This window comes from Halichoerus grypus, chromosome 9 (genome assembly GCF_964656455.1).
Source record: "Halichoerus grypus chromosome 9, mHalGry1.hap1.1, whole genome shotgun sequence".
NCBI lineage: Eukaryota > Metazoa > Chordata > Mammalia > Carnivora > Phocidae > Halichoerus > Halichoerus grypus.
In genome coordinates, this window is record NC_135720.1 from 14,804,685 (window position 1) to 14,829,450 (window position 24,766).

General features: G+C 40.1%; 1 protein-coding gene across 3 annotated transcripts in view; it reads right to left on the bottom strand.

Annotated features, from left to right (window-relative positions):
* The window catches only part of ESR1 (estrogen receptor 1), a 361,147-nt gene that overhangs the window by 39,470 nt on the left and 296,911 nt on the right, over window positions 1–24,766 (bottom strand). For all 3 annotated transcript variants that reach the window (XM_036072959.2, XM_078054566.1, XM_078054567.1), the window contains one exon: window positions 1,389–1,522. In XM_036072959.2, the coding sequence (XP_035928852.1) occupies window positions 1,389–1,522 (134 nt within the window). The remainder of the gene's footprint in view (window positions 1–1,388; window positions 1,523–24,766) is intronic.

Below are 24,766 nucleotides of genomic sequence, written 5' to 3' on the forward strand. Positions count from 1 at the left end.
GGACCAGGTTCAGGACCTGGCACGGTGCAGCCGAGTGGCATTGCTCCCAGAAGTCTCTTCCAATAAAGAGCCATTGTGGGATATGAACCCTTCAGTGTACCAGACAAATGACTGAAATGAAAAGCACAATGCATGTGAGTGGAACCAGAAACATGAATGAGTGGGTCACATCGTTTTTCAGGTAACTGTTCTGTAGTTCAGTCCTTGCCTACTGGAATAGTACAGATTTCCATTTATCAGTTGATAAGTGAGAATGATTACTGTCTAACCATGAAGTGATATAGGTTATTAGCACTGGTGGGGAAGGGAAGTGGAAAACGGCTAGAGGAGGTACGAAGGGGGTGGTGTTCTTCGGGAAGAAACAAGACATCTGAAAAGAGGAGAAAGGGCCGATTCTCTCCACATGCGATCAATACAAACTCTAGTTCAACCATCAGGGAAATTGGAGACCCTATCTGATTCTAAATCTGGCATAGCGCTTCAAAATAGCTACGGTTTCTATGTAAGAATGTGGTCTGAGGCATGAAGTAGGGCCAGGACCAGGGGTCAAGATCCAGGCTAAAGCCATCTACTGTGCGGCTGACACCCAGCTGTTGAGCTTCGGGTCCCACAGACTGGATATCTAGTCTCCAGATCCAAATACTGAGGGCCAGAAGGAACACGGCGCTAATTCAGCTGAGCCATAGTTTCCATCTGGGTGACCTGGACAACCTCTTTACACAATAGGTGACCTTTACGGCAAACAAAACAAAACAAACCCCTAACCAGATGCCACTCTCAGCTAGGCTTTCTCAAATCAGTCGCTAGGAGGGCACAGTTGAATTAGACCCCTTAGACCACATGAAAGCTGCTCTTCAGCTGGACCTGCCCTGTGTGTGCCTCAGTTTTAGGACCAGGTGTTTCTATCTCTGAGCCAATTATATTTGTCGCCTAATCAGTTTTGGCCAGAAACATGGTCAGTCTCAAATAAACCTCTTTCCTTATGATCTTGAACTTGATGTTGGTCATTTGGTCTACTTACTTTCTGCCATATACAACTATCAACAATCGATGCCTATATACCTGTACCACTTTAGTCCTCAAACTAAATAAATAAAATTAATAAAATGAAAACATCCCAAATATCTGTAAAAGGATGCAAATATTTCAACAAAAAAGCCATTTGGTTCAGTGTCCAATTTGTTTTCTCCATTCGTTGTATCTGACCAGTGCGGGTTCCACCTCTATAAGCAGTCTACAATGACAACAGGTTATTTTAAATGTGCATCAGTTGTTTCTTTCAATTTATGATTATGCCTTTGCAATAGGCAGCTTATATCTGGCTGAAAATACACATAAATCTTTCTTCCAGTAACCCAGCAGTAAATTCCCCCATGTTATCAACTCACCAGAATTAAGCAAAATGATGGATTTGAGGCACACAAACTCCTCTCCCTGGAGATTCATCATACGAAACCGAGATGACGTAGCCAGCAACATGTCAAAGATCTCCACCATGCCCTCTACACACTTGCCCTGGTTCCTATGAAAACACAGAAAATAAAAAGAAAAAAAAATAGTATTAAAGCACAGAAAAGCTGGGGCTCCGGGGTGACTCAGTTGGTTGAGTGTGACTCTTGATTTTGGCTCAGGTCATGATCTCAGTGTTTTGAGATCGAGTCCCGCATTGGGCTCCAGGCTCGGTGGGGAGTCTGTTGGAAATTCTCTCTCTCCTTCTGCCCCTCCCCCTGCTCATGTGCTTGCTCATTCTCTCTCTCTCAAATAAATAAATCTTTTAAAAAAATAAAGCATAGAAAGCTTTCAGACCCATGATAAGGTTCACATTCATAAAAATCTACTGGCTCCAAATCTGTAACAAAAAACTGCAGCCCATTCTCTTCGTGGAACATGAATATTCTTTTGAATTCTAGAAGGCAAAGCAAAAAAAATAAATAAAAAGCTTTTCCATCAGTAAAACATTTCATTTCAAATTCTTAGAAGAGACATATTGTTCAATCTCCAAATCTGCCATGTTAAATACCAAGTTCTTCAAAGAGAACACAGGCAGTACCTTTTCTGACATTAGCCATAGCAACTTTTTTCTAGATAGGTCCCCTGACACAAGGAAAACAAAAGCAAAAATAAACTATTGGGACTACATCTAAATAAAAAGCTTCTGCACAATGAAGGAAACAATTAACAAAACTAAAGACAACCTACTGAAAGGGAGAAGATATTTGCAAATGACATATTCAATAAAGGGTTAGTATTCAAAATATATAAAGAACTTATATCCATTCAACAACCAAAAAACAAATAACCCAATTTAAAAAATGGGTAGAAGACATGAACAGCCATTTCTCCAAAGAAGACATATAGCTGGCCAACAGACACATGAAAAGATGTTTGACATCACTGATCATCAGGGAAATGCAATTCCAAACCATAATGAGGTATCACCTCACACCTGTCAGAATGGCTAAAATCAACAACACAACAATAGGTTTTGGTGAGGATGTGGAGAAAAAGGAACACTTATGCACTCTTGGTGGGAATACAGACTGATATAGCCACTGTGGAGACAGTATGGAGGTTCTTCAAAAAGTTAAAAATAGAACTACCCTATGATTCAGCAATTGCACTACTGGGTATTTACCCAAAGAATTCAAAAACACAAATTCAAAGGGATACATGCACCCCTATGTTTATAGCAGTATTTTTTACAATAGCCAAGATATGGAAGCAGCCCAAGTGTCCGTTGATCGATGAATGGATAAAGAACATGTGGTACAGTTATACAATGAGTACTATTCAACCATAAAAAGAATGGAATCTAGACATTTGCAACAACATAGATGGAGCTAAAGAATATAATGTTAAGTGAAATAAGTCAGTCAGAGAAAGACAACTACTATACAATTCCATTAATATGTGGAATTTAAGAAACAAAACAAATGAGCAAAGAGGAAAAAAAGAGGCAAACCAAGAAACAGACTCTTAACTACTGAGAACCTGATGGGTTACCAGCAGGGAGGTGGGTGGGGGAATGGGGGAAATAGGTAATGGGGATTAAGGAGGGCATTTGCTGTGATGAGCACCAGGTGATGGATGCAATTGTTGAATCACTATATTGTACACCTGAAACTAATTTAACACTGCAAGCTAACTGGAATTAAAATAAAAAATAAAGAGTTCTTCAACCTATGGGTAATCAAAAATGATTAAGATTCAGCTAAATGATTTGTCTAAGTATTTATTGATCTGCTATATATTCTAGGCATGTGGTCACTATGGGAATAAAAACAGAGCCTCTACCCTCAATATGCTCAAAACCTGGAAATAATATAATCTGGTTTAACAGACTTGTACAAAGTGCTTTTGAAATACAGGAGGAAGTATCATGAAGGACTGTGGCTGGGCTGGAACCATTTGTGTTGTCAAGGATGACAGGTAAGGATTCGCCTAGTAGGTGGCATTCGAGTTGACAGTTTAAGAAATTCAGGCTTTCATCGAGCAGGAGTGCGAAGGCATCATTGGAAGAGGGTCTTAGACATGGAGAGGAAGAGCAGAGTGAAGGACACGGAGTGGTGTGCTAGAGGTACAAAAGAGACAAGAGATTAACCTGGGAAAGGAGAAAAAGGTCAAGTGATAAAGGATGTACCACATTATAAGAAATTTAGGATTTTTCCCTGTGCAACAGAGCCTCTGCATCGAGGATTTAACATTAGTAGTTGCAATTATTAAATAAGCAAACCCAAAGGTTCATAACATGTTATATTTAAAAAAGAAACTATTGGTATCTTTTCCATAGGGTTGTTGCAGAAGTTCAATGAGATAATACACGTGAAAGGAACTCATTCATCTTTTCGTTCACAAGCTGAATTGGGGGCATGTTGTCTTTGAGGGGGACAAGAAGAATTTAAAATATCCTATGCATATGCAAACATATATTTGTGAAAAATATAATAATTTAAAACATGAACAGTAAGCACATTGTCCAGCACTTTGTTTTATTTTTAATTAATGTATTTTGGAGTTCATCAGTGGTTCTTAACAGCTGCATAACTGTTTCTTTTTTTTTAATTTTTTTTAAAGATTTTATTTATTTGACAGAGAGAGACACAGCGAGAGAGGGAACACAAGCAGGGGGAGTGGGAGAGGGAGAAGCAGGCTTCCCGTGGAGCAGGGAGCCCAATGTGGGGCTCTATCCCAGGACCCTGGGATCATGACCCGAGCCAAAGGCAGACGTTTAATGACTGAGCCACCCAGGCGCCCCTGCATAACTGTTTCTAATAGCATAAGTTTTGCACTGAACGTGTTCAAAGTGCTAAAATTTTTTGAACCATTTCTCTGTTGGCTGACATTTCGTTTGACTTCAAGTATTTTACTGTCACAAACATTTCATGCAATAACTAGATTAGAGGACTTAATGCATTTTTAATATTGATAAATAGTTCAAACATTGCTTCCCAAGAGCTTGTACAATAGACTTTTGGTAGAAGAATATATTGGTATAAGCTCTTTCTCTAAGAGACCTGCTCTTACCCTTTGCTGATATTTTTCTGTTGGGTTATTAGTCATTTTCATGTTGATTCTTAACTGTTCTTTATATATTGTAGTAATTAGCCCTTTGTTCTATGTGCATTCAATGCTTTTCTACTGGCTTGTCATGTTTTTCTTTTCTTTTTTTTTTTCTGGTGTTTTCTTCTGCAAAATATTTAATTATTACATAATCGATTTGCCAAACTTGTTGTTTAGAATAGTATGTCTTGCTTGAAAAGGTCATTTCCCTTTCAGTAACATATAAACAAGTATCTTATGTTTCCCTCTAGTACAGTTCCATGTTTTTATACTTAAATCTTTCTGGGATTTTTTTTTTTATAACAACTGTACTGAAATATGGTCACATATCATATCATTTACTCATTTAGAGTGTACAATTCCATGGATTTTAGGGTATTCCTAAAGCTGTGCACCTGCTTTTCAGGATTTACTTTGGGTGGCATGTGAGACAGGACTCAGCTTTGTATTTGTCCCAGGCAGCTAGGTAGTCTTAACACCATTTATGGAATAAACCATCTTTTCCACACTGATTTGAAATATGCTAGGTACTTTTAATAAATCCATTTCTTTCTTACAACTGTCCTTTAAGGTAGTATTATTTTTTTTGTTGTCAAAAGTGAGGGAATTAGGACTCAAAACTATTAAGTCAAACCATACTATCTATGACCAGAGGAAAGAATTCCAACATGATTTCCTTTGTCTTCCTTTTTCACCCTACTTTAATTCATACTTGCCCCTTACAAACCAGGCCTTGTGCTAGACATAAAGGTACAGAGAAGAAAGACATGGGACTTGTTCATAAAGAGATCCAAAACAGGGGCAAGACAGACAGAGAAAAGACAGGTGCAAGGCCATGGGCTACATTCCCCCAGAAAAGATATAGAAAGAAAGTCTTACAACTAACGTCAGCCTCCCATTTAACCCACATCAATATTGAAGCAATTGCCATAGACGTCTCAGATAAAGGTAAATGAGATTTTATGTAAAGTGTTCAGAATGGCAGGTGGTACCTAGTAGCAGCGATATATAACTACCACTATGAGATATTTGGATAAATAGAGCCACAGCTGTTCAGGGAGAGGTTAGAATGCACTGTGGCAATTGTTTTTACCTAAAGCATCCAAAAAACAATTGCCACAGTGCATTCTGCTTTGACTGTGGCATCCAGGTTCATGGAAGCTCTCTAGAAACAGAGGGCAATCTTTAAAATCTACGTTGCTCAACAGGGGGATGAGACGGTGGTCACACCGAAGGGTGACTTGGCCCGAAACAGGGACAGCATACTACAAGGGAGTGTTTCTTATGCTGAAGTCAATTTTTTTTAAAGTAGCACATTTTCTTTTTTTTTTTTTAAAGATTTTATTTATTTATTTGAGAGAGAGAGAGAGAGCACAAGCAGGGGGAGCAGCAGAGGGAGAGGGAGAAGCAGGCTCCCCACCGAGCAGGGAGCCCTGATGTGGGACTCGATCCCAGGACCCTGGGATCATGACCTGAGCCAAAGGCAGACGCTTAACGGCTGAGCCACCCAGGTGTCCCTAAAGTAGCACATTTTCTTTCTAGTGAAAAAATAAACAAGGATAGGGGGAAATGTTTGGAGGGTGAAGCTTTAAAAATAACAACCCATAGCCAAAATAGAGAAAGGTTCCTTTCTCACTATAAAGTCTGTGTTTACTTAACAGACTGCAGGGCAGGGGAGGAAATCTCAATGTGGGAGGGAGCCTGCGCTCACCTGCTGTGAGCAGAAGTTCACTTCAGAAACGGAGAAAGTGCAGCTCTAACAATTTTCCTTTCTTCCTTCGTGTCCCTTCTCAATAGTCTCCCACATTTTCCCACGAGAAGCTTGTTCTTAAGTGTCTCCCTCTCAGCCTTTTCTTCCCCAGACATGCTGTCGATTCTCACCAGCAGCTCTCACCGAGCACCGTTCCATGCTTGCTCCTCAGTACCCCACAGGAGCCAGGGCCTGAGCCCTCAGCCAGGGCACACAGCCATGTCTCCGTGTGACTGTGTGTGTGTGTGTGTGTGTGTGTGAGAGAGAGTGAATGTGAGTGTGGGGGGGGGGGCGGTGTGTTTTCATTTAGAGGATGTGGAAGGAGCAGACATTAAATATACATCATTGAGACATGCTAAGAAGACCCTGGGGCTTACCTTCCATGCAAACAAAAGTGCTTCTCAACTTTGAGGGCACCTGGGGGAATATTCATATTCATATTGAATATTCATTTCAGTATGCAGTGAAGCTGCAATTTTCTAAGTAGTGCTGTAAAAGTCTTGAAGAACTTTACGCTGACATCTCTATTAAGGGTAAACTCACTGTCCTTTCAATGGGGAAACCTCACTTGTTCTAAACACTTCAGCCAATCCACTATTTATGTAATAAATTAAAAATATGTGATTTGATTCTCAGAGTCCATAGTTTCTCATGGTTCATCTCCCCATCCGATTTCTCCCCCTTCCTTTTTCCCTTCCTACTATCTTCTTCTTTTTTTTTTTTAACATATAATGTATTATTTGTTTCAGAGGTACAGGTCTGTGATTCAACAGTCTTACATAATTCACAGCGCTTTGAGGGGCACCTGGGTGGCTCAGTTGGTGAAGCGTCTGACTCTTGGTTTCGGCTCAGGTCATGATCTCAGGGTGGTGAGATTGAGCCCCTGAGTCAGGCTCTGTGCTGGGTGTGGAACTTGCTTAAGATTCTCTCTCTCCCTCTCCTTCTGCGCCTTCCTTCTCCCTCTATAAATAGAAATAAGATAAAATGAAATGAAATGAAATAAAATAAAATAAAATAAAATATGTGACCTTGAAGATGTTTCTGGTAAATCACTAGAATGTTGCCCTCTTGGAAATAACTGCCTGGTTGTTTGGTATGTGTGGGTTTCCCATGAGTGCTGTTGGCAGAGGTGAAAAGGCTGGTGATGTGAGCTAGTGAACGGATGATGTGTCACCCTCAGATCAGGTACAAATCTATGTGGACTTCAAAGGGTGGACCAACACTTGTTGGTAAAGGGACACTTTACCATCCACTAAAGTCATTACACGTTGGGGTCAGGATTCCTTTTCAAAGTCCTGCTGAAATATTTTCTACTAACCTTAAGGAGCCAATCAGACTAGAGCATTTCATTCCATTTCAGAGGGGATGGATAAATCAACAGCACCAGAAATAGGTGATTACTAAGAATCTGGAGGTAAAGTTACTGCAATAAGACAAAATTAGGCTAAATCTAGGAAGTGCTCCTAAGGTGGAGAAACATGTGGGGTATAAAGAGCAAGATTTATTTTTAAAGGAAGCACAATCTCAGTCATAGATCAGAAGCAGTTTACCAAGCAGACCAGCCCATGACCCCCACTGTGAGATGTAACAGCCTCTGACAATGAACTCCTCCACCCATTACATCAGTCCGTGTTCAGAGCACCTCATCCCTTGTGGGGAAACCTTGTTCTGCTCCTTACCCTCTTCAGATGCAGTCCATCTGCACGTAAGTAGTGGGAGAAGGAACAGAACTTGAGAGAACATTTGCTCATGGCATGTCCTGGAAGTTTCTCCTCTGTAGAAACGAAAGCCGTTTTTTCAGACACACTTAGGTACCTATTCCTCAACATGGGAGATGGGGTCCTAACGCGGTAGGTGGGTCACACCTGTCCTTGTATATCTTCCAAAATAATCTTACAAAATTCCCCACAGCCTCTTTGTATGAAAAGATACTTAATAGATGGAAACAGAACACCCAGGAGATCAACGTAAGACATTTAATTTCATTGTCCTGCAAAGAAAGTGCAGTATGGGTATAAAAAGATTACAAATTAAGATGCTGTTTAAAATCAATAGAGGCAGGTTATGGGGCGCCTGGGTGGCTCAGTCGTTAAGTGTCTGCCTTCGGCTCAGGTCATGATCCCGGGGTCCTGGGATCGAGCCCCGCATCGGGCTCCCTGCTCGGCGGGAAGCCTGCTTCTCCCTCTCCCACTCCCCCTGCTTGTGTTCCCTCTCTCGCTGTCTCTCTCCCTGTCAAATAAATAAATAAAATCTTTAAAAAAAAAAAAAAATCAATAGAGGCAGGTTTGGTTGTATTTGAAGAGTTTCTGTATCTTTGATGTTACAAAAGTTCTCAGCACATGCTCTGAGATGCTGTGAGCCTACAGATATTTGTATGATCAAGAGGTTTCCATATACAACTCTTTGGCATGTGGAACAAAATGCTGAAGATGGCAAATCATAAGCAATACATCTTGAAAGATGCAAAATTTGAATGGCTGTATCTCAAGGCTGGTTACTTGAGATGAAAGTGGTTAAGACGTTGGTGTCTGACTGCCTGGGTTCAAATCATGGCACATCTATTTACCAATTATGTGACCTTGGACCAGTCACTTAAACTGTGCCCGAATGCGCATGGAGACAGAATCACCCACGTGGGACTGCACAGTGAATAAGAAATAATTAATCCATTGGGATGTGATGGCTGTTTGATCCAGCAGTTTGCCTACGTGGATCAATAAAGAAACAGGACTGGATGTGGGGCAGCGCCATAAAAAAATGTTTGCTCCATTATTGGTAAAGAGCAAGAAACAGATATAGCAAAGCTAGAAAGCTCTGTCACAACATTAGCTGGTAACGGCAAAATATCTGATTAAGTCGTTCTCTGAAATAATTGGGAAGGCAGACCATGCACCTGGGGAAGTGGACAGAAAGAGTCAGAGTGATGGTGTGCAGCCGACACGGCTGCCTTTAGTCAGTATTACAAAGAGGTAAGCTCAGGCAAGGGTTGAATGGTCCTTAAGCAGAACCTTTGCAAATGGGGAAGCCCCAAAGATAGTCTTCGAAGTTGGGAAAAGCCAACTGCAACTGGCCATGAAATATTCAGATATGAAATTGAAAAGGATCTGGGTGTGAAAGATCTAGTAGGTTTCTCCGTGTTCAGAGCACTTCAGGTGGGAAAGGGTGACACTTACAGGGTATTACCTCCCATCTGAGCCCATTGTTTCAAAAAGCCTCAAGGAATCACCAGTAAAGCTGGAGGGAGGGGCCAGAGGACAAAGAAGCAAATAAAAACATCAGACTTGAGAATGGAGACTAAGAAAGCACTTTGGCTGTGGCTACAAGCGATGGAACTGACAAGAGCAAAAAGAAGCTTACTATTTTTTTTTTTTTTTTTGAGACCACTCTTCTGCCAAAGAAATCACAGCCTGAACTAAAAAACAAAAGCCTTGGGGTGCCTGGGTGGCTCAGTCGGTTAAGCGTCTGGCTCTTGATTTCAGGCCCAGGTCATTCATGATCTCAGGGTGGTGAGATCGAGTCCTGCATCCAGGCTCCTGGCTCAGTGTGGAGTTTGCTTGAGATTCTCTCTCCTTCTCCCTCTGCCCCTCCCCACCCCTCTCCATCTTGCTCTTAAAAAAAAAAAAAAAAAAAAGCCTCTGAGTTCTTACGCCTCCAACCGTAACATTTCAGCTGCTCAACATAGTAAAGTTTCTTTCTTTCTTAGTCACTGTCCAATGTAGGCAGCTTCCTTGGTAAGGTGATTTTCCCATTCAGGGACCCAGGATCCTTCTAGTGCTGACCTCTAGTGCTGCTGGAGAGGTCCCTGAAGAGGTCTTTATGTGGACAGTTGTTGGGAAAGGGGCTGAGACAGGCACAGAATGTGCACTAGCAGGAAGCACTGATAGCTCACCAGAAGGACCTGCTGCTCCGCACTCAATACAGATGTGGCCAAGAAGGATAATGGAAAGAAAGAACATCCCAGAAAGTGAAGCCAGGGTGCATGGAGAAGAGTGGAAAGCTCCTTCTTCCTAGAGAACAGATTCAGGGACTAATCAAAGAACTTTCAGGCTCGCACCCATAGAAGCCTCTTCTTTCTGCCCACTAGGACGTCACAACTGCTGTGTGGGAGGGACACTGACTATTCCCTCCTCCCTTTTTCCTCAGTGGGAGTTTTTACTACAGTTTTTTGCCCTTGCTCCAACACTGGATATTGAGTGTATCTGTGGGGTGAGGCTGCCAGACCAGGAGGAGTCACATCCATGCTCCATGGAGTAGACTGCACATCACTGAGAAATCTTTCAGTGGATAGACTTGGAGCTGGACTGTTTCTCTAGGGAAGGGGCAGTATGTGTTCTATGTGTGGGAGGAATGGATATTTGGTGACCGGAAGTGAAGACTGACAAAGACTGCTGTATTCACCAGAATGCATTTCCTTTTTCTCCTGCATTTCCTCCTAGACAACATCTCCCAGCCTCCCTTACAGTTAAGAGTGGCCATGTGGCGGGGCACCTGGGTGGCTCAGTCGGTTAGGCAGCTGCCTTCGGCTTGGGTCATGATCCTGGGGTCCTGGGATCGAGCCCCGCGTCTGGCTCCCTGCTCGGCGCAGAGCCTGCTTCTCCCTCTCCCTCTGCCTGCCACTCTGCCTACTTGTGCTCTCTATCTATCTGTCAAGTAAATAAATAAAATCTTCAAAAAAAAAAAAAAAAAAAAAGAGTGGCCATGTGGCTGGATTCTGCCCAATGAAACATGAGTGGAAGTGACTGACATCACTTCTGTGATGAAATAGGGAAGAAACAGGTTTGCCTTTCCCAGTCCTCTTCCCCATCTGCGGCCCAAATGAAGAGCATTCCTAGGACCTAGTAGAGGGCCAAACCAAAAGTTAGAAGGATCCTGGTCTCTGAATGAGAAGATCACCTATCAAGATGCCTACACTGGACAATGACCTGAGTAAGAAATAAATTTTTGTGTGTTGAGCAGCTGAAATTTTAGGGATATCTGTGGCAACCTTTAGCCTGAACCCCATGACATAGAAGAGATGCATGAGTCTGATTACCCCCGGCCCCAACTCACCCCTGACACACAGACACACTTAGGATGCAAAGATATACTTATCTTCTGTAAACATGGCTACTGACTGATCAAAGGGATATAAGAAATGTATTCTCTGGCACCTTGCTGTATAGATTCTAATCATTTCCAAGTGGCATGATTAGGAAAGATGTCAATGAGTATATGGCATTTGATGTAGGTCTCCAAGGATAGATTGAGTAGGAGGAAGAATATTCCAGGCAGATTAAATGGTATCAGTAAAATTTGACAGGTGGGAATGATGATAGAGTGATAAGGAATCCAGCTGGTAGAGTTTGGTGTTTGTAAGGAGAGAGACTTAGAAAGAGCTTAGTCAGCATGTGGAATGGTTAATAAAAGGCTTAAGAAATACTATGTAAGGAAAGACTATGAAAAGCTTATCAGTAGGTGACATGATCAAGTAAGTGCTTTGTTATGTTTAATTTGGCTTCAGTGTGCAGAGGAGAGTGAGGGAGAGAGGAGAGTCTAGAAAGAGACTGCAGGTATGAAGAAGGAAGAGAAGGCACAAAACAGTGACCATGGTTACGAGGATAAATAAGGGATATTTGGGAAATCTGCAAAGGAAGAATCAACAGACTTGGGTGAATGATCTACAGTGTTGGGCAAAGAAAGGAAGAATTTAAAGACACCTTTGAAATTGTACGCCAGAATGACTGGAAAGATGATGAAAGAAATAGAAAAAATAGCAGAAATAAAGAAACTCAGAGGATTTATCATATGCCAGTAGAAGAAAAAGAAATTCCCTTGAAAAATATGGAATTTAAAATTTCTCAGGACTAAGTAGAGATGACACGCAGGAAACTGAAAATGTTTGTCTGAAACTTGGAGGAGAGGCCAGATTAAATATATGAATTTGGACTAGTTTATTCCACTTCTGATGGTGGGCATCTTTTCAAATCAGCACATCAAAATATATCTTACCTTTTAAATGAGTGCCTAGTATTTTACTGTATTCATATTTATTAAGTGCTCCCCTACCTACTGATAGGCATTTATACTATTTTCCATTTTTGGCTGCAGCAAACAATGTGCAATTATCATGCTTGCACACATATTTTTCACACTTGCAAAAGTGAACAGAAAAAATTCTGACTCATGTAATATCAGAGTCAAGGAGTAAAAACATGTAAAATTGTAACAAGTATTGCCAAAATGCCTTCCAAAAATAGTTGTACTAATTTGCAATGCCCCAAACAGAGCATGAAAATGTCTGAAAATAGAGATTTTGGAGGTATCTCAATAGAGATGGTTAAAACTGGGAAAGGGGGGCATGTGGATGGCTCAGTCAGTTAAGCGTCCAACTCTTGATTTCGGCTCAGGTCATGATCTCAGGGTCCTGGGATGGAGCCCCATTGTCAGTCTTCCCATGGAAGTCTGCTTGTGGATTCTCTCTCTCCCTCTGCCTCTCCCCCTACCCCTGCTCTCGCTCTCTCTCTATCTCTTTGTCTTTCTTAAATAATAAATAAATAAATCTTAAAAAATTAAAAAATAAAATAAAACTGGGAAAGGGAGTGAGCTCATCATGGAAAGTGGAGAGACAGACAGATGGAGAGACAGAAGAAACAGGCAGAGGGAGGAAACTGGGGAGCAACAACATCTCTGGTGTGAGCCAAAGTTGAACCAGTCAAAAGAAGGAATGGTCAGAAAAGTGACAGGACAGGAGGGACCACAATGTTGAAAGTTAGATGGTGGCCAGGAAAAGGTATGCAGTGGGATAGATGACAGAGACGGAAGGAGAGAGACATGGAAAATCAAGGAGTGCAGACTTAATGTCATCACAGGAGAAGGAATGTGTTTTTCTAAACTGAAGAATAAGAGAAGAAATAATGTGAAAAGAGAGAAACTCTGCAGTTACTGTTAGAAATAGTATCACTTTAAATTGTTTAGTAAATAGGAAGTGATATTAGTTGCAGAAAATATGAGAAGGTAGATTGAGGTTGGACACTTTGGGACATGGGAGGAAACTGTAAACACTGTTAGGGCCCTGGGATGGGTTAAAGCTTAAGAATGCCCTTGGAGGGGGGCACCTGGGTGGCTCAGTCGTTAAGCGTCTGCCTTCAGCTCAGGTCATGATCCCAGGGTCCTGGGATCGAGCCCCGCATTGGGCTCCCTGCTCCGCGGGAAGCCTGCTTCTCCCTCTCCCACTCCCCCTGCTTGTGTTCCCTCTCTCGCTGTGTCTCTCTCTGTCAAATAAATAAATAAAATCTTTAAAAAAAAAAAAAAAAGAATGCCCTTGGAGGGGCACCTGGGTGGCTCAGTCAGTTAAGCTTCCGATTCTTGGTTTCAGCTCAGGTCATGATCTCAGGGTTGTGACACTGAGTCCTACATTGGGCTCCTCACTCAGTGCAGAGTCAGCTTGAGATTTTTTCTCTCCCTTTCCCTTTGCCCCTCCCCCCACTTGTGCACAGGCTCTCTCTCTTTCTAAAATAAATAAAATCTTAAAAAAAAAAAAAAAGCCTTTGGATTTCTGGCCCTTGTCCAATCTTCTCAAGTCCATTTCTTACTGCCTGCCTTGCAGTTCACACTGCACAACACTTCTGATCATGTGCAGATGATCCAAAGCATTTGCTTGTGATGTTTGGATTGTCATCTCCATCCCACCCCTTCCTGCCCTTGGATTTTCTTTCTCATCTTTCAAAGCTCAGATAGGTATCTCCTCTTCTGGGAAGGCTTCCCTGACAGCCTACCATTCTCTACTGTGTTATATACTCTTCCTCTGTGATCTGAGAGTTTCCTTTATATCAGTGGTCAGCAAATGCTTTATGTAAAAGACCAGAGGGTAAATATTTCAGACTTTATGAGCAATACAGTCTCTGTTGCATTGACTCAACATTTTTTATGGTGAAAGCAGCCACAGACAACATGTAACCAATGAGCAAGACTGTGTCCCAATGAAACTTTATTTACAAAAATAGTAGCAGAGTGGATTTAGCCTATAAGCCATGCTTTGTTCATGCCTGATGTATACATTGTTCTACACTCAATGAATTTATGGAACACCAACTATGTGCCCATTTGGGTGGTAAGAATGTAACAATGAGCAAGAAAAGAATGTGCCTGCCTCAAAAGAACTTACAATCTACTTGGGAGGCAGATAGTTACAAACAAAAAGAAGAAAAAAGGAGTAATTCAATAAAACTTTAATTAGTGGCATGAGGGGGGGAGGAAAACTAGGTGCTAGGGGAGTGAAAATCAGGGAGCCCTATGTGGGAGAGAAGTCTGAGATGGCTGCAGGACATACTAATAGATCTCAGAGACCTGGAGCTCAGAAAAACCTTTGAGTCTGGAGATTCAGTTCTGGGGACTGCCACTGCAGAGTGTCTGACTGCAGAGAGAGAGGAGCAGACAGCATTGTGGGGGAATACTGCCTAAAAGGAAGACAGGTCTGTGCAACACACACAAGAGGACCAGTGGGGAAGATGAAAAAGAACCAGGGAGGAAGGTATCAGGAAGTACTGAATGATCTCTACATAATAGGTTAGAGAAGTTGAGGAAGATGAGCATGGATTGGGGCCAGATCAAGATGGTATCCTGGCTTTTTCTAGCAGTGTTGAGTAGCCTGGGGATGAAAAGGAAGAAAGTATATGGTGGAGGGGGCCCAAAGTAGGAAGACTGACTCTTTAGGCATGGAGAATAGTTGAGGGGACAGAGATTCCAAAAGATAGTTTTGCAGGGACTGATTATGGGGCTTAGGATGGACCAGAAGGAAAATGAACTCAGAAGAATGTTTGTAATCAAAGCATAGGAGGTATTAAGTGTCAAAGATAAAGAAAAGGTCCAGTAGGAATAAGGGCTAGAGAAGTAGGAGCTACAGAGAATATACCCTGGAGAGGGAGCTTCCAATTTAAGATACTACTGGTTGTAGAGTTTCCAGGGGGTGGCATCTCCTAAAGTAGAGAGGAAACCAAATAACGGAAATGTAGAACCTTAAAAACACTGAGACCAATGCTCCTGTCATTATAACAAAGTACAATAGTAAGTAGCTGATTAAGAATTGACAAAAGATCTCATTTTAAAATTTTCCCAGGGCCCATGTGTTTTTGTTTTTGTTTTGTTTTGTTTTCAATTTTTTTTATTAACATATAATGTATTATTTGTTTCAGGGGTACAGGTCTGTCATTCATCAGTCTTATACAATTCACAGTGCTCACCTCCCAGGGCCCATTTATTTCTGACTCTTCAAAGACCTCCCAAGTGTGAGGTCTTTTCCTTGTAAGACTATTCTGAACAAGTGCAATGATCTGAAGGCTGCAAGAATAGGCCCAGCAAATTCATTAGGAGAGCTTCTATCTCTCATGTCCAGCCTTCCCTCTGCTCAACTGTCAACATGCAAACCTCGTGATGTTGAGCCAAATTCTGTGCTTTCTATGTTAGCGTACTTGAACTATCACAGGCTATATGTCAAGGCAAATGAGGTAAAAACATGATAATAACTAGCAAAAGATGTCGTTCCTCTTAGGAAGGGTACTGTTTCAATAGAGAATTACAGGAGAAAATGGAATAAAATGAAAACCAATAAGGCAAATCTTAAGAATATGGCCAGAAGATCATCCTCTTAGAGTGATTCTGAGAAAGGGAGCTAAAAACCTTGTTGTATGACTCATAGAAGGATTGGATTTCAAGGGGAAATGAATTTGGGTCCATTTCCTTGAGAAGAGTTGCTATGAGACCAAAAGCCAGGGCTATCTTCACTGAGAGTTTGAGGAATAAATGCATGGAGCAATTTAGCTGCATTTTAGAAATGTAAAGTTCTCAGAAGCCACATTCCAAGTGAAGCAGAGCTTGCTGAAGAAGTTGGGAAATGTGACTCTAAACAGAAAATTTACAGCCCTCTGCCTTTCCTAGCTTAAATCCTTATTTAGCTTTGTTGCTGTTGCTATTTTCATTTGACACATAACCCAACAACACTGGTGCCCAGTAAATGGACTTTCAATGAAAAGGAGAGAAAAGCCAAAAAGATCCTTTTAGGATAAAGAAGACCATGCTCATTGCAATCAAAGAAAGGGGTGAGTATTTCCCTCAGGCAGTGTCCTCAGGATATTTTTAGCTCAAGGAAAAAGTCACTCTCCTTCAGAGACTCGCCTTGCTGAGATATTAACTCATCGATGACAGCAGTGTGGAAGTGGTTGCTAGTAATTACTAGGCCACCCACACACATCTAACTCCATACCCAACTTCTCCCAGAATGAAGGCCCTACCCATGCCCCCTACTCACAGGGCCTGAAGGATCCTCATTTCCTCCTCCTCCCTCTTAATACCAGTCTCCAAGGTGGGCTCCAGTTTTGCAAAAGTTGTTGGGAGCCTCCCTTCAATCCTGGTGACAGGGTACAGAGAACTGATATACCTATCACTCACCCAGAAGGACTCAGACCCTCTTTGTTCATGCCAGTGCAAATGGCGGTCATGAAAATTATACAGGAAATGTTAGCTTGACCTACCTGAAAGACATGTCTGGATATTAGCTTCCAACGCTTAGTCATCTAATGTCCAATTATCTTGATTAAGCTATCTGTCATACAGGAGTAAGACTCTAGGCAACTCTTTGCTATTTACCTTTCTCACATCAGGAGGCCGATAGTCAAAAGAGTTTTTAAGCCAAGAGATATTTTCTAATAAATAGAACAAGCCTCAACTTGCACTCTTTTCATATACTTTTGGGTGCTAAAGTGGCAAGAAAGGAGGTTAGAGTTGGTTATCACGGATGCTTCTGTCAGAATGTGTAAAACACACTTCTGGGTTTGAATGGTTTGTCAAAGGAAGATGAAATTCTTTACTTTTATAGATAATGATCCACTTGAGTTTGCTTGTTCAGCGTGTACAGTTTAAGAGCTAAAGGAGGTCCCCAGAAAAAAATTCTCTAATGGTTGTGTCTACTGAAATGTCTAGCTGAAAAGAGATTCAATCAATCTTTTAAGATACCTACATCAAGTATGTAAAACATAAAGAAGAATACCTCAGTTATTCACTTTTCATTTGGATGTTTTGGAATTATACAAACAAGGCAATTAAGTAGTTGTTCTCCACTGTACTTCGAGGAGCATATTCTGTTAATGGGAGTGAAGGCAAACCAATGAACAGAGAGAGTGCTATGTTTGGATGTGAGAACAGGATCTCTGCTTTGGATAAGCCATTCGTTGTTTCTCCATAACGAAAGTACGATTAACACCTCATGTCTTCATTAATCCAATTTTAGTTGTGCACTATTTTTTTAGTCCATTATATATGTCAGACTCTGTGCTTGACACTAAAAACTCAAAGATCAATTTCATTCATGTATTCCTTTATTCATTCAGTAAATATTTATTGAGTCAGAATCTACGGTTACAGTCACTAAGATAGGTGTTGAGGGTGTAACAATGAGCAGAACATTGCCCTCCTGCAGTACACAGCTTGGTAAGGTAGACAGATATTAAACACACACAAAAAACAATAAAATAAAACTATTAATTGCTATAAATGCCAAGGAGGAAGAGTATGGGGTCAGATGAGAGAGTATAACTGGGGAACTATGTGAGATAAGGGGAAAGGCCTCTCTGAGGAGGCGACATTTAATCTGGAGCCTGAAGAACTAGCAGTTTAGATGGGACAAGAACTGGCAAGAGTCTACCAAGGAGAGTGACTTGTGTGTAGGTTTTGGAAGCAAGAAAATGCTTGATGAGTTTGAGAAACTAAGAGAAGTTCAACATCCTGAAACTCTGGAACTTGGTGGTCCCAGGCACAAGTAGTCCTGGATGAGACTGAAGAAGCAGCCGTGGAAACAGGGCCTCAGGCTTTGAGCAGCAAGGTGGTCTTCATCCCCAGGCCAAAAGAGGCCATGGCACTTTCATGAGAATTCCTGAAAGAATTTAAGAGAAGGGTGACCAAGATTTGTGTTTTCCAAAGATGAGACTCATAGGGGTGGGGGGATGTGATATTGTCCCAAGTCTCTATAGCAGGAAGAAAATAAAATTCACATTTCTTAACCCGGCCATCCCAGTTGCAAAAGTTCTTATGCACACAAAAACCAAACAAAATACACCACAATCAGTCATGGCCATTTGAAGGGCCTATGAAACACAATGCTTTTCTTTTTCTTTCTTTCTTTCTTTCTTTCTTTCTTTCTTTCTTTCTTTCTTTCTTTTCTTTCTTTCTTTCTTTCTTTCTTCTTTCTTTTCTTTCTTTTCTTTCTTTCTTTCTCTTTCTTTCTTTCTTTTCTTCTTTCTTTTCTTTCTTTCTCTTTCTTTCTTTCTTTCTTTCTTTTTCTTTCTTTCTTCTTTCTTCCTTCCTTCCTTCCTTCTTTTCTTCTTCCTTCCTTCCTTCCTTTCTCTTTCTTCCTTCCTTCCTTCCTTTTTTTTTTTTTAACATAAAACCTTAATCCATTCACCATCCTTTAAGACAAATGACACATATCCAATATAGAGTGTTGGAATTCCAATGACTAAATCAGTGACCTAGAATTCTCACAGGGATCCTAGCCACTCATTCAGTTGGGATTTATCAAGCTCTTATTCAATCCCAAGCACTTTGCAAGTTAGTCAAAGCCCCTACTTTCCTGAAGCTTCCACTCAAGTGGTAGAGGCAGAAAACACTCAAATAAATACAGATAAGATAACCTCCGATTGTGATAAGTGCTTTTAGGAATTAAAACAGGGAACCCAGGCGAATTGGTAGAGGGCCACCTTTGCTAGCTTGTCCTTGAGGAGGTGGCATGGAACCGAGGCCTGAGTACAAGATGTTTTGAGGCAATCCAGACTCCATTTTTAGAAGAGAAATGTTTCGTGTTTTTCATTAGGGTAAGAAATAGAACAAGGTAGTTATTTTAATGGTTGGTTTTAAGGTTAGGAAAAACTGTCCTGGCTTGGAAATCCAATAAGGAAGAGCAGCAAATGCAAACCATTTTGCCAAACAATCCAAGAAACTTGAATTAAAAAAGTAGAATCAGAAGTGACCTGAGCACTATCTTCCTCTTAGAATCTCAGGCTTTTCATACTGAAATTGGAACTGCAACCATTAAGAGAGGCTTCCCCTCGAAGCCAGTTCACAAACTAGGCCCATGAACAGAGTCAACAGAAGATACCAGGACTTCTTAGCTCACATTTGAAACAATCCTGTTTCAACTGAGTATCGTTCTTTAATGTTTACTGTTCTTTTGGAGTTCTTTTGTTTCCTTCATCTTTTTTGTCTTTTCTTTTATTATCGACAATCTTTGCCTTGAGTTCACCATGTAATTTCTATTTTCCAATAACTTCATGTAACACTTCTAAATCTAAGTTTTAATCAGATAAAAATTTGGACGTAAAACAAACATATCTATTTGAAGAAGGGCAAGTGAGACTGAAAGCTGTTTCCAATATGGTGGGGGGAGTGGATATGTGTCTGCCAAGTTATTGGCAGTTTTTCTTGTAGCTCTCACATTTAGGTGCTCAGAGAAGTGTATTTTTAAATTTTTCTTTCGATTTTGCTAAAATCTGAAAAATGTAGTCAGCTTGCACTGTGCAGCAACAGGTGTATCATGTATCTAGTAAAGAGCACTGTGCCAGGAAAAGTGAACTTGTGTTCTTGGCCCCCCCTCTGTCAGTAAACGGCTGTGTAACCTTTCAGGAATTCCATTTCCTCATCTGTAAACAAGGAGGCTGGACCACATCAATGGTTTTCAAACCATTTTTGAAAGTGGCGCCCTTATTAACTAAAATATGTGACACTCCAATTATAAAACAGAATAAAGTACATCTGCTTTGGAAGAACTGTGAGTATGTCCCACAGACCCACTCCTTCCTTCCTTCCTTCAAGACCACCCCTTGGTCATCTCCTTGGAAAGAACCACGGAAGACAATTTGAAGAGCACCACCCTAAGCCTCAAAAGCTATTTCAGTTCTTAAATAATGATTCAGTGACTTTGTAAGAGCAAATGAGGTAAGTCTCAAAAATCGTACCTAATACACTCAAGATTTTGTAGATTTACTAACATCTACAAAAGGGTAAAAGTATTTATTTACTCATTCTCTTGAATTACCATGCTCCACTTTTGGTGACCAAACTTCTTAAGATACTGTTACTCTTAGCACCAAAAAAATCTCATAGATTAGGCCATGATGCGATTAGCTCTACTACCAAGCCTAACAATAATGACACAATAACAGTAAAAGCTAACATTTATTCTCTTCTTACTGTGTGCTAATAAGCATGGTCCAAGCACTTGACATCCACTCACTGAATCCTCATCAAGCTCCATGAAAAAGATACTATGATTACAGAAAAAGAAATTGAAGCACAGAGAAGTTAAACGACTGCCCCAAGTCACAGGTTGTTGGTAGAAAATCTGCAGTCTGGCTTCAGAGCTGGGCTCTCAGACATCACACAGAATAGCCCCCTCCACAACCATCCCCTTCTCCAGCTGGGCTCATGTTCATGTGCCTTTCCTCTCTATTGGGCCCTACCTCAAGCTCAACCCTCCTAAAAGGCCTTTCAGGGACCCTCCTCACACACATATCTATGTATCTGAACATGAGTATGGAGAACCATGCCCTGGTTGATCTCCAAGCTACTGCTGTGCTAAGACTTTGAAGATTCCTACAACTCTCTTCTCTTTTTTAAGCAATGCAGTCTAAGAAAGGGAAAGGTAATAGTTGATGAATGCTTATTAGAAACTAATATAAAAATTATGAAAATTTCACTGAGTCTCATTAACAGCAAGGCTCAACATCATCTATGTGACCTCAAAGGCCAGGTGAACCTGTTCTACTCCAAGCAGAGTCATGTGGATGGCACTTTCAGAAAAGAAATGAGAGATGATCTATGTGTCCTTTATGGGTAAATGTGTCTTTCTCATCACTTTTATTCTAAAGGGCAACGTTCTGGCCTTTGTTTTCTTGTTCATTTGTTTTCATGCTATCTTCCTCTCTTTCATTTTCTCTCTCTCCCCTTATTAAATATTTCCAAAGCTTCAGGCCACAATACATGTAGAAATTATACCTTTAGTCTAACAGAATAACACTAAACTGGGCATTACTCTATGTTACCAGAAACTTCTTCAAGAAACTAAAGTAGGGATTGGAGTATAATCCTATCATTTCATCAGTGGTTGGCACTATAACATATTGTTCTGGAAACAACTGGTAAACAAAACTTGAGCCCATTCCTGGGCTTTTAGAAAAACATTTTTCTCCTTTCTTGCCCTACCCGTGTATTCCCAAGGACTTGGTGCTGCACTCTGACCCCCCGGGGCCTCAGTGATGGTTAAAATTGATTCTAAACCAAGGTAAACAGGGTTCCTCCCAAGGGCCTGGAGAGCTCCAGTCTGCAGAAAACTAATGAAGCCCTTGAAGTAGCCAGCTTCTCTTCCACCCACACTTTATTGAAATGCTTTTGAGTCTTATTGTGTTGTAATTACATACTATAGAAAACTCGACCAACATCTATTTCAAGGATTGGGCCCATGACTCTTACTAAAACATTTCAATTCCATTTTCCTGAGCATACAATCTCTAAATGCATCTGTGAGGGCCCTCCACAAGTATTTCCATTTCACATTTCAGAGAACTTAAAGTGGTGCCCATTCCTGACTTAGGGGACGGTGGATGCAAAGGGAAGGCTGCTGAGGCTGTTTGGGTTGTTCTCTCTTTCCTTATATTGTCAGTGTCGTATTTAAGCCAAACAAAAGGATCTTAACAACATGTATGTTTCAAAAAGTGTAATAAAAAATGAATATCCATTTCTCTACAACCTACTTTCTTTTTATTTTCTTTATAAAATGTGTTCATTGCAGAGAGAGCCACTTTTTCAATATTTCTTTTACAGCTAGTACTTTTTGTCTTTTTTCAGACATAAGGCCCAACCCCGCCATAGACTTTTTCTTACATTTTCTTATAAAAGTTCTAGCTTTGAGTCTCAATTAAGTCCTTCATTCACCTGGAATTAATTTTTTCACATGGTAGGAATTAGGATCCGATTTATTTATTTTTCTACATAGATAACCGGGTGTCCCAAGACCATTAATGTAATGGTTCCTCTTTTCCCTCCAAATCTCAGTGTTCCCTCTATCATAGGTCAATTGTTCCTAAATGTCAGTTTCCGAACTCCCTTTTCTATTTCATTAGTCAATGTGCTTATTTATATGCCATACCACATTGTCTTAATTATAATAGCTTTATGACTTTATAGCTTAGTTATTATGGTTTTTTACCCAACTTTCCCATCTTAATCTCAGCCTTCAGAAGCATTTAGGCTATACTTGGTCTTTGACTTCTACCACATACATTTTACAAGAAACCCAGAATTTTGCTTGGAAATGCACTGAATTTATAGATTGATTTGTGGAAAATTGATACATTTTCAATAATAAAACTTCTTAGCCATAAACATGGCATAGCTTTCTTTTTAATGCTCTATACTCCTAATGTCTTCAGTAGAGGTACCTAATTGTCTCTATAGAGCTCCTGCCCTTTCTTTATTAAATTTATTCCAAAAGGAGCACCTGGGTGGCTCAGTCGGTTGAGAGTCAGACTCTTGGTTTTAGCTCAGGTCATGATCTCAGGGTCGTGAGATCAAGCTCACATCAGGCTCCACTGAGTGTGGAGTCTGCTTAAGAGATTCTCTCTCTCCCTCTCCCTCTCTCTCTGCTCCTTCCCCCACTCACGCTCTCTCTCTCTCTCAAATAAATAAATAAAATCTTTAAAAAAAAATTATTCCAAATTACATTATAGTTTTTGTTACTACTATAAAAAGTATATATAATTTATAAATTAAAGTATATCTAAGTATATATTTAATTATGCATCTGATTATGTAATATTTAATTACATATATGTATAATATATTATGTATGTATATATACTAATTTTGTATTTGTTGCTGGAAAAAAAATAGATTTGGTTTTGTATGTTGTATGTTGATTAAGTGGATCTTATAAAGATTCTGCTGGAATTGAATAACAGAAAGATAGCAAAACAAGCTCTTATCTAACAATGTTTTATACCAGATATATCAAGTCTGTCTAAATTGCTCATGGCAAAAAAAGGGAAAAACAAAAATAGAAACCTGGAATTTTTTATTTTATGGGATGCAGCTGCTAAAGGACAGAAGCTAATCTCATAGACTTTTTATCTACAGAAATACTAACAAAATACAGAAAGTGAGTAGCATGGCCCATCTTTAGCTTGTATCCTTTGCTAGTTGTTAGTAAAAACCTGGTGTTTGGAGTGAGATCTATGATTTAGTGGGGTCTGCTTTGACAATTCAACTCTTTGTGGTACTGCTATCCACAAAGTAAGTGAAAACTGTAGCCTTGTATTTCAGAATTAAAAGTACTGAGGAATATGGTAAAATCTTTGAATAGTTGCACATATTGCAAACAGAAAATACAGAAATGATATGGCAAGGCAACAGAAACAAATAAAACAAGAACTGAGACGTTTTAAAAATAAATCTGAAAATCAAGGAAAAACATTCAGAAGCAGACTAAATTAGACAGGACATAACAGCAAGTAGGCTTTATGGACAACATGGTGTGGGAGACAAAGGATGCAAAGATAAAGAGTAAAGAAAAAGAATAAAAGGATTTAAGAGAAAGTCATAAATATAAAGTACAGGTTAAGGGTATCCTTTGTGTGTGGGAAAACTGACCTAAAATGGTCAGCAAAGAGATATAGCTTAATAAGATTACTAAAATTTAAGTCTATGGGGGCAAAAAAAAACCTGTAGCATTCAGACAGAGTCCAAATCACTAATAAGGAAAAAGAAAATCAGACTACCATCCAACTTCTTGCCAGCAACATTTCATACTAGAAAACAATGGAGCAATCATTTAAAAATACTTGAGGAAAAATGTGAGCCAAAGACTTTGTATATAGCCAATCTTTCCACATAAAGGACACAGAAAAACAATTATAAACATTTTAAAACTAAAAAAAGCATCACGATGAACCTCTCCTGATAAATGAAGCTCCAGACAACCAAAACAAAAACAAAAACAAAAAACAAAAAAAAACACACAAAAAGATTAGAAAACCATCAGCATATGGTCTGAGGGTAGACATTAAGTATGTTAAAGATAGAGTTAACACTAAAAATTGGGGTTCAGTGCTATAAAAAAGAGCATCTAAGTATTATAAGCTGTAACAGTGTATAAAAATACAAGTGATAAAAATAAGATGAAAAAGGAAGAGTCATAGAAATTATTAGCTAATGATTACCCCATAGGTATTGGCTGAATAAACTGATAATACTTGTCTCCAATAAATCAGAAGCTGAAGTATACCTAACACTGCAAAGTTTAACACAAAAATAACCCTAGTGGCTAAAATTCCAGGGTGGTTGAGGATGTTAAGTTTCCAGCTAACTTCACTACCACTCATGGTAGGAAATACACGGTTTATAAAGGAAGAACTGACTAAATATATGTAAATCTAGCAA